This window comes from Anopheles stephensi, chromosome 3 (genome assembly GCF_013141755.1).
Source record: "Anopheles stephensi strain Indian chromosome 3, UCI_ANSTEP_V1.0, whole genome shotgun sequence".
NCBI lineage: Eukaryota > Metazoa > Arthropoda > Insecta > Diptera > Culicidae > Anopheles > Anopheles stephensi.
In genome coordinates, this window is record NC_050203.1 from 2,593,866 (window position 1) to 2,608,943 (window position 15,078).

Sequence of the window (15,078 nt, forward strand, 5' to 3'; positions counted from 1 at the left end):
ATTCGGTCCTCGCCCAAAGTTCGTCCAGAAACAAAACAAAACAAAGCAAAAAAAAAAGGTACGCGAAATGAATGCAAGTAACAAACCCGCTTCTTCAGTCTCTTTCTGGGTGCGCTCCCTGCACTGCTTCAGGTGGCTGGCCCATCGCCAGAAAGCCATCCATTAGCATCCGTGCCTTGGTCAATCTCGGCCCCACGGTTGGATTGGCGTGTAGCGCAAAGGAAAAGCTCAAAGAAATCCGGTTTTACGGATCCGGAGAATGAAGAAAAGTTCTTTCACATGGGAAACTCGCTAGAAAGGGGCCTTCGTGCTCTCATCCGTTCTTCTCTCGCTCTTCCTTTCTTAATGTCCGATTGTGTGTGTGTGTGATCGTGTTTTATGTTGATGCTAATGCAACAGAAGGGATTGTGCAGTCATCATGTTTATGATGCACAACAACAACGTATGATGATGATGATGTTGCACCTCTCATCACCATGAGAAAAGTTGGGTCCAATATTCCTCTTCCAATCTCCTTCCCGTCGTGTGCGTCCCGAACGCCAGCTGACTTACTGACTGACTGACTGTGGTTCTGAAGGACCTCGCAAACCGACAGACCAGAAGAAAACGAGAACGGAAGGCTAGATAAAGGAAAAGCCAACATTTATTTACCATTATGCAAGTGTGGTGCTGTTGCTGCTGCTGCTGCACAGACTTAAAAACTTTTCGAAACGCGAACAATAATTGTTATTGTTCTAGCGCAGCGTTCTCTCCGGGAGGAGCAGAGCCCCGAGAGGAGTTCCGACAGCCGAACCCGACTCAACGACTCAACGACTCAACTCCAATTAACTTTTGCTTCATCGTGCTTCAGCGTGCCCTCCTGTCTGGGACTGTGCTGTGATGCACGCCAGAAGCTTAGTGGCCCTCTCCCGTTCCCAACCAACGCCACAGCAGGATGGCGTGGGAAAGATAATATTTATCCATTTTCCATCACCCTACAACACCCGGGACGCGGAACTTTCCCACCGGTAGCACAAAACGGGACAGAGGGAGAGAGAGAGAGAGAGAGAGAAAACTAGGGCGCAAAAAGCAGGATAAGCATCTTCGTGAGTCACGAAAGTGATTTTTGGGAAGTTTGGTGAGTGAGTCTCACCGTCGTCGTCCGTCTGGTGAGGCGTCTCCTTTTTGGAGTCTTCAGCCACAGACGGATAGACACGCGGACCTGTGGTGCTTGTCCGTGATCTTGATGATTTTTCACACCCCCCCTGCCCTGGTAGGAGCCGTTGCGGAAATACTAAACACTTTTTAAGCGGATCCAAATATTAGCTTTGCCAACTCAAATCATAACCTCGTCAGAAGCCAACTTTTATCTGAAAGCTGCTTGTTGGTGATCGTTGTTTCAGCCTCTCTCTATCAACAACGGTAAAGCCCAGCAATTATCCCGCGTTGATGAAGGTTTCCGAACCAGGAATATAGGGGGCTGGGAATCGTAAAACGGTTTTTGAATATGTTTCCTTTCGTTTTTTGCTGGGTTTACATCCTCCCTCTCGAGGAAACCTCTAACGAAAAAAAAAGGGTTCGATTCTGTGAATGAATATCCCACACTCCACGTCTCGAGAGGAAAGGGTTAGATCGAGGGCCTTCATCAAATGTGGTCTCGTCTCAGTTTACGGACAGCAAAAAGGGCCTAATAGAGTGCAGTGCCGTGAAGCGAGCAGGAACGACGGACGGATGGATGGATGGACGGAGCCAGCGAGGCTAAACGATTCTTCCACAGATCTTCTCACGTCGATAGAAAACACGCAACTATAACTTTTGTGTTTGCTGTTGCCAATAGACCAAGCATTTTTTTTTTTTTGCGCAGCAAGTCACATTTGCGTGCTTCAGCATTGCTCTAAATTTGACGGCACTTTTAAAGAAAGTTTCGTCCTTTTGTAAGCTTCCTCCCTTCTAGGAATCCTCGATAAAAGCCATTTCTTGTGAAGGTCCGCTTCCAACTTAAACCCTAAATCCGTTCCCGGAACATGCAATAAAAGCGGTTCCGATACAGGCGCGATTCGAGCCTCAACGGAAACAAATGACACCGCAAGCCGTCGGATTGATTTACACAAACTTAATTACCAGTTCGGGTGCTTCATGTTGCCAATTATTTTTCTTTTCTTTTCCCACCTGGTATCTTCCTGGTCAAAAACAACATCCCCGCCCAACTCGTACTCGTTCGCAACGCGCAGAAAGAGCAGAAGACACGTGTCCGGAAAGCGAGCGGGCTATTTGCAATTTGATAGTCGACCACCATTGTACCACAATCGATCGGCTAGCTAGCGTAAACCACTGTGACGGTCCCGCGGACATTACCAGAGCGCGACGCGTCCAGATCCAGAAAGCTCCCGGTCCAGGGTCGGACGGTTGTGGGGCGCAAAGAGAGCGAGGGATGAGTTTTTGTTTTAAATATTTGATGCCCGAGCCCGAGAACTCGTGTGCATCGTACGCTACCGAGCAGCTTTTCCATCGGGTGAATGTGAAAATGCATTGAATGTGTGTCATAGTGGGATGAAAATTTCAACCATCCGTCCCCGGGGCAGTGGCGTTGGATGCAGTCAGTTGACGACGAACACTGTTGCTGCATATGGCCGGGATGAGTTAATGCAATCAAGTTTCAAACTTCCGGCAGTGAGTTTTGCCGTTGCAGGAATGGAAAGCAGTTCTAGCGGGCAGAAGGTAGAGCGTTGAATATGTGGAGGAAAAATGCAACTCCATTGCGCCCGGGTACAATTTACGCTACAACGCACCTATTAACGTTCATGTCTCACTTGGGGAACTGTAAGTTGGTTCTAGAACTAAAGCTGATGCTTCCATGCTGCAATTAGAATACGTTTCAATAGTACTCATCGCAACGGGCGCTCTTAGAATGGAAGGTAAATGCAACGGGTTAGAACACGAGTCCAAGGTTCGAATCCTCACGACTCTCAGTGGGGGGGCGGGCTTTGATAACAGACATCTGATTGATGACATTCAAATGCCAAGTCACAGTGTAAAGCGCGTATGTATTATTCAAGACTTTTGCTGCTTACACTTTAAATATGCAGTAATAATCATACGATTTTCGTTAGATGACTTCCCATCTTGCTTTTCGATAGAAATATGTCAAGACACTTAAAATCCTTCCCCATGCCAACTGTGTGTCCTTAATCACTCTTGATGCGCTTCTCCATCATCATGCCTTGGTGGTTCGTGGTATGTGATGGCGTTCTGTGGAATTTCTATCAAATTTTGCACAAACTTAAACGATCCCTTCTCATTTCGCCCGAATGCCATCCAAAGTGACATCCAACCTCAATAAGAGATCTGCTGGATAAGATTCGCCAGCAGCGCCCCAGATTCAGAGGAATGAGTCACATTCCGACATGCTGTGTGGAGCACGGTGCAAAGCGAAGGAAAAGGTGAGCGGCTCCAGCTAAAAAAAAACGGGAAAAAGAAAACAAACATCAAGCTTAAATTCAATTCCACAAGCCGCAGGGGAAGGCGTGGGCTACCGTTTGCTCAGAACCCAGTCACCCAGCGCCACGCCAGAAGCCTCGGTGTGGGAAATGAAGTAAGCCGGGGCGAAAAAAAAAAAACTCGAGACAGATATGGTGTGTGAAAATGTGTCCCTTCATCGTTGACATCGTGTGGTTGATGTCGATCATTACCAGTCCTCGGGGTTCTGGGGTTGAGGAGGGATCTCGCATCCGAACCGGAGAGGGGTTGTTGCCGAACAGATTGGCTCACCCCGGGACATTGAATCCCTAAATAATAAGCTCTAAGCTAGCGCAGCAGCAGCAGCAAGCCAAGCACGAGAACACCAAAACGCTCCGTTTTCTTTTTTCCTCTTCATCGTTTTGTTTGGTAAGGAAGCAGGTGCCCCTTGTCCCTTGTATGAGTGTTGTTTTTTTTCAGTTTGTGTGTTGCTGCTGTTGCTTTCCTTCCTTTTGGCCTACTCCACACATCATATCCCATGTCTCGCGCGCCGTTGATCGTTGGCGTGGGAAAGTTGGAAAAAAGTCGTGCCCAGGAACCTTCGTCCCTACACTACCCTCGCTGTCGCTGAAGGAGCGAGAGACCGAGGAAGTGGAAATAGAAGCGGACGGGATGCGAACGAGCGGGAAAGAGACACCTCAACTTGGGCGAAGGATTTTCGGGGATTCTCTTCCGCCGGAGCAGCAGCAGCTGTCTTTTAAAATTTGATGCTGGCTGCTCTTGGAGATGCTGGAACATTTTCGTCCTCTCGTCTTCGGTCTTCGGCTGTCAAGTTGCCGGTGGGAAGGAAGTACCGACAGTAGACCAGCTGTAGAATGGCGTCAAATTGAGGCCAGTGCGTTTCGCTTTCTGTTACGCTGGACAGAATCGACTACGGGGCCTAATTTAATCTCGGAACCCTCCACCGCCGGAAGGTCATAAGACACTAGGAGCTCGGCGAACCTTGAAGACGATGAAGTAATTGTATTAAGGGCACACGAGAGAACAATACGCACAACTCGCTGGATATGGGATTCCGTCTCCGGCAGCAGCAGTACCTACCTTCGCACAGCATTTCTTAGTTTGCTTCAGTAGATGCGACATGGTCATCGTCTTGGTAATCCTCCGGACGTAATTCTGAACAGTCACACTTCCTTGCACTTTCTCCGTTGTGTTTTCAACTTCACTTTCGATTCGCTTTTGTGCTTGATTCGATTTCGATTCGTCACAGAACGACTGACTTCAAAATCCACTTGCTGCTCACTCTGTACTCTGGACTGAAATAGAGACTACTACCACTGAGCAGTCTCTTTTACTTGCAACTTATCACTCGGGTAAAGAAAAAAGTGCGGACGTTCTGGTTCTCGGGGACAGGACGCAAAATTAAATGGCAACGCGACACGACACTTTACCCACACACAGCATATGGCACACCGTCATCCAGCGGAGTCGTTGTGGATGGACACACTTTGTCGGTTGGAATTTTTGCACACTCTACAAACGGAGGCGCACCCATCAACCCTCGCTTAAAAATCCAATCAACCCTTAATGAGGCAAATTTAATTTCACTTCCATTTCCCGCTGGCCGGAGTCTAGCTACCAGCGCCAATTCACGCACTTCTAGCACAATAATACGCACACGGCCCCTTCTCACAACACTGGGCCTAGAATGTTTCGATGATGTTGCCCCGGCTTTGTCGAACGAAATCGAACGTTTCACTAATGATCGATCAAAAACCGATTTCCCGTACGGCGACACAGAGAGTTCCACACGACGCGCTCGAAACGCTCGCCAGTGGAAGAATGCAACCGTCACCGCAACACGCAATCCTTCACCGGACGGATTCGATACAATGCTGCTGGGCGCTGGGTACGGCACTACGCACACCTTACATGCTCGATGATGGTTTCAAGTTTATTCGATGCTGTACGTCGCAGGCCCGCTGTCGAGTGCGTCGGCATCGCGAAACCCAAATGAACTTGGGCGCCCGACCGGTGCCGAACGCACGCTGCTCTGTCTCCTTTTCGCCCTGCTTTTGGACAGATGTTTTCGACTCTTTTGCCCGTACGGAGATGAGTTCATCAACGGTTCATCTTCAAACCTTCACACCGGGTGTTCATTTTGAGGGGAATATTTATCCAGAACAATATTCTTTCTGATTTCGTTGGCATGCCACAATGTTTACGGGCTTTAGGGGGCTTGCAGATCTTAAGAAGAAAATTCCAAAGTCCAGTTTCTGAATTTCTTCTTTTGACAAATACAGATTCTACCATTACTTTTCCATCGTCTCAATTAAAACAAGGAAAATGATAAACATCTGCAAAGAAAGACACAAGCAGAGAATTGTTTTTAAACCATTCTTCACCAAATGGACGGTCTACTAAAGTTGGAGTAAAACACCTGAAGACAAACCTGCCGATCCCTGGAGTCCTACCATTTCCATGCACTTGATCTGATTTTTTCTTCAGTTCGCTATCCGTTTCATCCTTCATGCAAGGGTCGGCGGCGTCGGATGAACTCCGAACGCAATAGGGAAACATTTTTTCCCCTCATACAACCCGAAGCTGTGGAATGAACACCAACAAGAACCGTGAACGTGGACTCGATGCCGGTCATGGGCTGTGAAGCAACAGCAAACGGACACGACGGGGAAAAACTGATGGGCTGGCTTGTTTACTGCCCCTTCGTAACCATGGTTGCGGTGTGTGTTCCCACGCTTCGCCCAACAGTGACGTAAGCGTTACACCAAAACAAACGCCCCGTCTCCCTTTCTCGCATTCGTTCCTTCGTTCTCTCTCTTTCTCTCTCTCTCTCTCTCTCAGTTGTACTTTGATTTGATGGGCTCGTCGTATCTCGCATTGCCTTATCAAGCGAATGCGTATAAACGGCGCATACGAAAGTGCACTTACTGACTGACTTCCGTTCGTTCCCTCTCCTCCTTCTCCTCCCTTCTCACCACTCTTCATCCCCTTCCCGCCCTCATCACCCTCCCTATCAAACGCACTCGGCACAGAAGGGTGGCTTCACTGGCACCACTTATTCATTCGAGTACGAGTTTTCTTTTAATTTTTCTCACTTCCGATGAGCTCAGTGTGTAACACGTTGAACCCATCGCTCCGCTCTTCCGCTCCCTCGTGTCCTCTCCTCCCCTGTGGCTTTTCAACCCCTCTGACTGACTCCCGCGGGACATTGAGGAGCCTCAGCAACTTCGGGGGCTCGAATTGCTGCATTGGGCCAGTCATTCTTTCCACCTTTTACTTGCCTTCATCGGCTGTACTTCAACGTCATTCGTGATACGGTGATCCCCCCCCCCCCCCCACCAACTCCCCTACCATCATCCCCTCCCCTCCCCCTCCCACCCCTCTGTTGCATCGTTCTTATTATTATTATCATTACGAATGCAAAGCTGACAACCAGGGTCCCGGGCGGATGGACGGGAAAAAAGGAAGCGCGAAGCAATATCGAATCGATCGAAGGTGTCCCAGCGTAAGAGAAACGAAAAGCAACACCCGGACAGGGTTCCAAGTGTATTGCAGGTTCAGCTCGCTTGCCATGGGGAGTTTTGTGTTTCATCGCACGCTTTCCCACGATGCTTATCGACCTGCGTGTCTGTATGTTGCACACACCTTGTGCGTGAGTGTGTCTGTGTTTGTATCGTTGTTGTTCTTTATTTTTGTTGCTGTTGGTTCCTCCGTCTGAGTGTGTTTTCCCGTTTTTTGTTTCGATTCTTCGATTGCTACTGCTACTGCTTGCAGCTCTTCTATCTTCAAGGAAGCTTTTTCTTTTTCGATGTTTCGATGTGGGGTAATTCTTTTCTCACACAACACACGGTGGAGCGCAGCTCAATTGAAGGAAAGGGAAAATGCAACCGGAGCTAGTAAATGACCGTGGCCGGTCCGGGTCGAAAATGAGTCCGATCAAATAGCACTATCAAAGAAAATTATCACCTCACTTAGAAGAAGTCGAACATTTTCACACACTCTTCGGGTGAGGTAATGCGATCGTTGGAACAATTGCTTCCATCGCACCGCAGGCAAGCAATTTTGCACAACTCCGCATTCGTAGCTAAAATGTTTCATAAACAAAAAAAATTCACAATCTCCTTCGAACCGGATTTGAACCAGTGACCTATGGATTTCTACTCGATCGGAAAAGCTTGATCAAGTGATCGAACCTCAGGAGGTACGGTACACACATTTAACTTTCCCAAATTTCTACAGTCCACCGCTCTACCAACTGAGCTATCGAAGGCTTCGAGGTTTGCTTTCCAAAAGCGGCCACAAAAGACCCCTGGAAACAGTCACTTTTCCACCTCCAGCCACGACTTACACGCTTACGAGAGATAGTAGCGCAGCAGTAAGCGGCTAGACCTTGCCTAGACCACCTCCCTTGGGGTTTGTTTAATCAAGACGCACGTAGTAGGGAGGCTTTATCGCGACTGTTTTTAGCTTGGAGTTGCAGTGTGGCGCAAAATAAAACATCTCATTGCAGTTTCGGCAAAATATTGTGAACGATTGCGCTCCTTCGAACCGGATTTGAACCAGTGACCTATGGATTTCTACTGACTTGCAGGTGATCATCAGATGCATTTCTGCTCGAACTGATCCTCGCCAGATTTCTACAGTCCACCGCTCTACCAACTGAGCTATCGAAGGTGTTGAAGGAACCACTTCAAGGGGCCATTTTGGAATGCAAGATTGGTGATAATAAATTATCAACTATCTCAAGCATTCATCCCAGTCTGTACTTAGCAAGCTTTCGTAATAGTTGTGGACAGTTCAAACGAACTGTGAGGAGTCGATCGTTTGGTATCATGCGCATTACTTGATCGGCCGAGCCTTTTCGTTCTTGGGGATCGCAAATCTTTCACTCATCGTATTCAATTTTCTCCAGAGGCTGGACTTTACTAGGCTTTGCAGTCCTCATAGAGCAACCAACAGGATTTTTTGGACTGGGTCTTCCGGTATCATTCTCATGCCGTTACGAGCTCCTTATCCTCCAACGTTTATTACATAAAGTCGCTTAACATCATCCTGGAATGTTTGCTTAACCTTTCTAGCGTATGTTGCATGACTACAAAATATATAAGGACAAGCGAAAAATGTCAACAAAAATAGTTGATAACACTTTCTCTTCCTTCGAACCGGATTTTAACCAGTGACCTATGGATTTCTATTGCTTGAAAGCGAGACCACAACAAATGCAGTTTTGTAGTAGGAGCTGAGCCCCCCCTCTTTTTTCTACAGTCCACCGCTCTACCAACTGAGCTATCGAAGGTGTTGAAGACCGATGAGTAAACTGAACATTAATTGAAACAAAAGTTTTTGCAAAATGTACAAATTGATGTCACCTTTTAAGGCCACTCTGGAACTATAACTTTGAGCTATTGCAACACAAACAAACTCAAACAACATTACAAAAAGCGGTATCATAGAACCAAAAAAGTTGTGCAACGCTCCTTCGAACCGGATTTGAACCAGTGACCTATGGATTACTGAACACAGAGGGCTGAGGTGGGGGAGACAAGTTGTTGTTGTTGGAGATAATGGGGTGAAAGTGTGTGCGCATTGTTTTTGCAACGACAGCGCAAAGGGGGGGGACTTTTTCCGCAGAGATTCACACACAGCATACCACACAACTTAGCTACACACGCAGCTCAACGCGCCGAGAAAACTTCTACAGTCCACCGCTCTACCAACTGAGCTATCGAAGGCTACGAACGCAGGTCTGTTGCTGCACGTACAAGACGGCTAATTGTGCCTAGCGAGGCGTTACCGTGCCCACGAAGCAATAGCAACGTGCAGACCAATAGAAGTGGGGATTCAAGCACAGAAAGCACGACGGTGGTGGAGTTGGGAGCGCTATAAATAGAGTGAAAGTTTCCATCGAACAAGCAACATGAATTTAAGCTTATTTGTTGGTCTTGGAATAGGATTAATATCAGTGTTCGATTGATCAATCAATGTTGTTCACAGTGGCCTAAATAGGCGCTCAATTCCCACCATAACTCGTTCCCAAGCGATGGCGCCGAACTTTTTGCGAGGTTGTCACCAATCCCCGACAACACACCATATCCTTCATGTTTCGAGGATTCGAGACGGCCGAATTTCTTAAAAAGGAAACAAAAAAAAAAATGCACACAAAAGCTGAAAACTGACAATCCACCGAATTGTGAATGGCCCAAAGTTAAAGTTGATGGCGTGCAAAGAAGAACAGGAAGACAAAGAAGGAGAGTTCAAGAAAACGGATTCCTGATTCAACACCGTCAGCAGCAGCAGCAGCAGCAGCAGCAGCAACGACAATCAAAACGACGAGGATAATTTCATAGCTTCACGGTGCTAATTGTCTGTCTTCTCTTTGTATTTCACACGCACGCAAGGACGAACGGAAATGGAGTTCGGGAGACTGCAACAAATGAGTGCTGCTGGTGGAGTACCCGGTTCGCTTTCTCTTCCGCTTCGGCCTTTCTTTTGGGGAGCTTTTGACGTTACCACTGCGTACAGCGAGAGAGCAAGATTACCTGGTGGTGGTTCGAAGAATTAAATCCGAAACCCCCATTATCGACAAAGTAGGCGAGAAGGAACTGATCCTGGGCGAGTTATGAACGAAGCTGCTTTTGCCTCGGTGAAATGTTTCCCACGAAACTGTTTTTCGTCCTTTTTGTATCCTTTTTCGATGCCAAGTGTGTCACTGTAGCTGTAATTGAACTGGCGTTACAGCGACATAATATAAGATAAATGATATTTGTTCCCTGCGAGGAAGCGCTGTAGCATCCTAAGTTCGCATTTGTTCGCAGTACTGGCAAACGTGAAACATAATCGCCATAAACAAACCATAATTGCATTATCGAATCCTGCCCTTCTCACACCTGCCTCTCCCGACCTCCTCCTTTCATCTTGCGGACGAACGGAAAATAAAATGGACGCGGCACAAATGCGCCCATCCCTGGGGTGATTTATGTATGACCTTCCGCTTCTTCGAGTAGCAGCCCAGCGGGCAAAAGAAAGAACGCAATAAAATACATCCCTAACCTATAGAACGAACGGCCCCGGATCGGCTCGAACTCGGAATCGGACCGAAACAACAAAGTGCATAATCCGGTGACTCGATTGGCGGAAGCAAACAAAAAAACAACACGCGCCCTGTGTGCCCTCTTCTCCTGCTTGAAGAACATCCAGCGGAAGGAGACGACGGAGAAGTGGACGCGGGGGGGGGGGGGGGGAGAGTAGCGCCACGTGCCCAAACCGATTCCGAAGTGGACGAATATGAGCGCGACTCTAATTGCGTTGGATTTGCCAGGATAGACAGGCGAAGAGTCTTGCCGGATCTTACAGGCGCCGAAGAGGGTCGCGCACAGCAAAGATGACTGATGAGTGACGGGCGGCGGACGACCGAACGGTGGTCGCTTTTGTCGTTTTTAGACGGCATTTATAAAGGATCGCTCGCAGTTTTTGGGGTGTGCTACGAAAGGAGCGTGACTCTTCACCGTTCCTGCTGTGGCCTCCTTGTACCATCACCAAGTACAGTACCAAGTTCTTGTGGAATACAATTTCCAATTATCTCCGCAGGGGTCGGTTTCGAAAAAGGACTCGACGGATCAAAGGGACGCACCAGGGAAAAAGATGGTGGTCGTCAAGGTTTGGTGTTTACGCAGGATTTTACGCAGTGGGAGGAGACTCGGCAGCAGTGCGTTCTGACAAACGAGCGAACATGCTTTAAGGGTTAGCAGCTTGTCATAGGCCATGTTTTGTGGATTATTCGGGACAAATTCCGTTCCGGGAGGGTAGCCGATGAACAGCGGCAAATTTCTACCATCAAACTTGCCGTCGGAAATGCTTTTATTTTATTTCTCCTCAACTGAAAAGCGCAAGGCAGCTTAGGAAAGAGTTTAATTTAAAGTTCGCATCGATAGTAAATGGTTATTTGCGCACACACAAACATACACACACATCCTTCAACAGGAAGTGTATGAGGCGATAAAAGCTTTGAAATTGATTTTCTTCAACTGTTCCTCTCCTGTCAGGCAAACCCGCGCACCAACCCTACCGATAAACTCCCCAACGCCCAATCGTCCTGACGATGTCGGTTTTGTCGGTGACACACATTTTTCCTCCACTTGCCATTACTCTGAGGCCCGAGAATCACATCGACACATGACTACTGTCGATTGGAACAATGTTCACTAATCAATCTAAGTTCTTGTTTGCTTGAATGGTTCGTGCCTGTCCTTCAACCGCCACCATTTGCGATTGTAGGTGCAGGAGGAAGGCTCTTTTATGTTTATCTCTATAGGGTGGGAGGCGAAATCAGCATCTCTGCTTCATAGAAATGTCCCATTGATATCCTGTTTAACACACACACACACACATGCACATCGATTGAGTGAGTTTGTTCGATTAAATTAAATTACCTTTAACCTTCGTCTCTAAGAAGAGCGTCATGTGGTGGTTTGCAGGTGTCAAGGTTGAGCATGCATGCAAACGAGAATGGCATATGTTCTGCATCCACAATGCAATTAACAGGAAATTGATTTTGAATGAGAGAAAAAAATAATTGTCTCCTTCGAACCGGATTTGAACCAGTGACCTATGGATTTCTACTCGATCGGAAAGCTTGATCAAGTGATCGAACCTCAAGAGGTACGGTACACATTTAACTTTCCCAAATTTCTACAGTCCACCGCTCTACCAACTGAGCTATCGAAGGCTTCGAGGTTTGCTTTCCAAAGGCGGCCACAAAAGACCCCTGGAAACAGTCACTTTTCCACCTCCAGCCACGACTTACATGCTTACGAGAGATAGTAGCGCAGCAGTAAGCGGCTAGACCACCTCCCTTGGGGTGTGTTTAATCAAGGCGCACGTAGTAGGGAGGCTTTATCGCGATTGTTTTTAGCTTGGAGTTGCAGTGTGGCGCAAAATAAAACATCTCATTGCAGTTTCGGCAAAATATTGTGAACGATTGTGCTCCTTCGAACCGGATTTGAACCAGTGACCTATGGATTTCTATTGACCTGCAGGTGATCATCAGATGCATTTCTGCTCGACCTGATCCTCGCCAGATTTCTACAGTCCACCGCTCTACCAACTGAGCTATCGAAGGTGTTGAAGGAACCACTTCAAGGGGCCATTTTGGAATGCAAGATTGGTGATAATAAATCATCATCTATCTCAAGCATTCATCCCGGTCTGAACTCAACAAGTCGTAGGAACTTTGAAGACTAGATGGGCTGCTATCCTTTCTTCCATGGCTTGGGCAGCCCTTTCTTATGCGAAGGGACTCAACAGTCGTTTCCAGTTTTCGTCTCACGCTGGATTCAATGAATCAAAATAATCTATTACTTTGACCAACCTGGCATCTCATGACTTGACCAGCTTCAAAAAATGTCAAATATTTTGAAACGTCTATCACAGCCGATTAGTGACATTTGAGTTCGAAAAACGTGTAAAAGATTAGGGGCAAGATTTTATAAAAATTTCTGACAACTTCTCTCCTTCGAACCGGATTTGAACCAGTGACCTATGGATTTCTATTGGCTTCAACGGTGGCCACAAATGCACTATTTGCTGAGTATGCATTTTCACAGCTAAGCCACTTTCACTTTTTCTACAGTCCACCGCTCTACCAACTGAGCTATCGAAGGTGATGGTGGACCTGAAAGATGAACATGTTTTTGAACAGCGTGTATTTACTAAAAACATTACAGAGATAAGGGAGTACCGTACAGAAACTCCTCAACATCAACACAAGGCAAATCAATAGGAGTTTATCAACTGTAAGGCCTTTAACTTCAATGAATAATAGTTAAAAAAACCAATACCAAAATGCTCACAAGTTTTAACCCATTCGAGAAGCAACAGTTCCCTTCCCCCATTTGTAAAATATATTCTTCACATCTCCTTCGAACCGGATTTGAACCAGTGACCTATGGATTTCTACCCGACCGGAAAGCTTGATCAGAGGGGGGGGGGGGGGGGGGAGGGGTGATCGACATTTTACTTTCCCCAATTTCTACAGTCCACCGCTCTACCAACTGAGCTATCGAAGGTGCTGGTGAAGGATGCCGATCCACTGCACTGACCCACCAAGCGATTGTCGGTTCCTTCCAGACAGGCATTGAAACGTAGCATAATCTCACGCGCTCGTGTGAGAACCGACCAAAGGAAACAAACCGACACAATTAGAACGAACAACAACAACACTGATCAGGGATTTTAATGTGGCTGGAACCAGCACGGAAGCCGAACAGTAGCAGAACCGACCAACATTAACAACGCACGCATTAATATGCTTGCGTTAGCCAATTTGTTACTCAATCAGTAAAGTGCATAATTTTCGAAATTAATTCCTGCTCTGCCTCTTTATCCGACCGATTGCATCCCCGTCCGGCTGGCTGCTACCAAACAAAGAAGGGTGTACGATTTTTATGCACCCATCAACAAAAATTATCATCAAAAGCCAAGCAACAAAAATGGCTCCCAAGAATCGTTACCCGAACCCTGGGAACCGGCACAATAAATGCAAGCTCGTTTGAGTGTTTTTTTTTTGCTGTTATTTCCACTCTTATCCAATTGCAGACGGTTGTAAAGTTTCCGCCCAATTTGGTTCGAATAAAATCAATTTTCATCATCCCGTTTTTTGTTTGCGCCTTTCGTTTGCACCGAATAGCGATGTGTGGAAAAATTGGAAAGCAGTATACTGTGCGTCGCGCTTCTTTTACCAGTACAGCGATGTACGAGTGCAGCTACAGCAACGGATTGTCGAATCGAATGGTAAAAATCAGTATTGTGTGTCCCCGGGCCTGTCCCCCGGGCAGGAGCGCAACCGCAACCTCAGCGCACACAACGAGTAATTTAATTTCCCAAAGACGAACAATGCACTCGCTCCAATCGGCCACTCCAGTCGTTTTGTTAATTCGTTTTTCTTCGGCCAGTTCGAATCGTTGCGAGTGACTCCGAGTGCATGTGATGATGCACTTCAAGAACATAAAATTAATTACAATCATTTCGAGTGCCTCACAGAATCCTGCTTTAATTTCTCTGAGTCACACTCGCATCCAAACCCGCGCATCTCCATCGTTCTTATCATCCACCACCAGCTCTGCTCCAAGATGCAGTCAATTGCAACACACAACCAGTTAATAAAGCCGGTTCCACCCTTTTCCCCCCCGATTATCAAACCGTTGCTTCGTGTCTGTGTTTTATGTTCATTTCCTGTTCTCGCCAGCAGAACCAACAAAAAATCGCTCAACGCAAACTTCAGCGTTATCGTAACCTTACCAACGCCCAATCGAACGAGAACTTCTGTGCGACGGTGTAATCAACGGTCACACAACGGAAGCACCACGAATTTTAAACCATTTATTTTTTCCACCGACCAAAGCCAGCGCGAGTATCTCCACTGATACCGGTTTTTCGTTTTTCTTCCCATAAAAAAAAAACCCAAGACCACAAAGTCCTGTTGTGGGAAAACTCACTCTCGCACAGCTCAGTGTCAGCATCCAAACTTTGGAGAGCTTCACGATGAAGGTGATTAAATTTAAATGCGTCACCGATCCGAACCAAAGGTACACATTACGTTGTGTCCGTGGTTTATCAAGGTCACCG

General features: G+C 47.0%; 1 protein-coding gene and 8 non-coding genes across 9 annotated transcripts in view; all 9 read right to left on the bottom strand.

Annotated features, from left to right (window-relative positions):
• LOC118512997 overlaps nt 1-15,078 on the bottom strand; it is a 31,636-nt gene that overhangs the window by 4,928 nt on the left and 11,630 nt on the right. The window contains exon 3 of the mRNA XM_036058254.1: nt 4,537-5,792. Within this exon, the coding sequence (XP_035914147.1) occupies nt 4,537-4,584 (48 nt within the window). The 5' untranslated portion in view covers nt 4,585-5,792. The remainder of the gene's footprint in view (nt 1-4,536; nt 5,793-15,078) is intronic.
• Nucleotides 7,576-7,726, bottom strand: Trnay-gua. The gene is made up of 2 exons: nt 7,690-7,726; nt 7,576-7,611 (listed from the first exon to the last, which is right to left on the bottom strand). It is a non-coding gene; the product is annotated as a tRNA-Tyr (tRNA).
• Nucleotides 7,996-8,130, bottom strand: Trnay-gua. Its single transcript has 2 exons — nt 8,094-8,130; nt 7,996-8,031 (listed from the first exon to the last, which is right to left on the bottom strand). It is a non-coding gene; the product is annotated as a tRNA-Tyr (tRNA).
• Nucleotides 8,610-8,752, bottom strand: Trnay-gua. The gene is made up of 2 exons: nt 8,716-8,752; nt 8,610-8,645 (listed from the first exon to the last, which is right to left on the bottom strand). It is a non-coding gene; the product is annotated as a tRNA-Tyr (tRNA).
• On the bottom strand, nt 8,932-9,188 carry Trnay-gua. Its single transcript has 2 exons — nt 9,152-9,188; nt 8,932-8,967 (listed from the first exon to the last, which is right to left on the bottom strand). It is a non-coding gene; the product is annotated as a tRNA-Tyr (tRNA).
• On the bottom strand, nt 12,034-12,181 carry Trnay-gua. Its single transcript has 2 exons — nt 12,145-12,181; nt 12,034-12,069 (listed from the first exon to the last, which is right to left on the bottom strand). It is a non-coding gene; the product is annotated as a tRNA-Tyr (tRNA).
• Nucleotides 12,440-12,574, bottom strand: Trnay-gua. The gene is made up of 2 exons: nt 12,538-12,574; nt 12,440-12,475 (listed from the first exon to the last, which is right to left on the bottom strand). It is a non-coding gene; the product is annotated as a tRNA-Tyr (tRNA).
• On the bottom strand, nt 12,964-13,115 carry Trnay-gua. Its single transcript has 2 exons — nt 13,079-13,115; nt 12,964-12,999 (listed from the first exon to the last, which is right to left on the bottom strand). It is a non-coding gene; the product is annotated as a tRNA-Tyr (tRNA).
• Trnay-gua lies at nt 13,370-13,520 on the bottom strand. Its single transcript has 2 exons — nt 13,484-13,520; nt 13,370-13,405 (listed from the first exon to the last, which is right to left on the bottom strand). It is a non-coding gene; the product is annotated as a tRNA-Tyr (tRNA).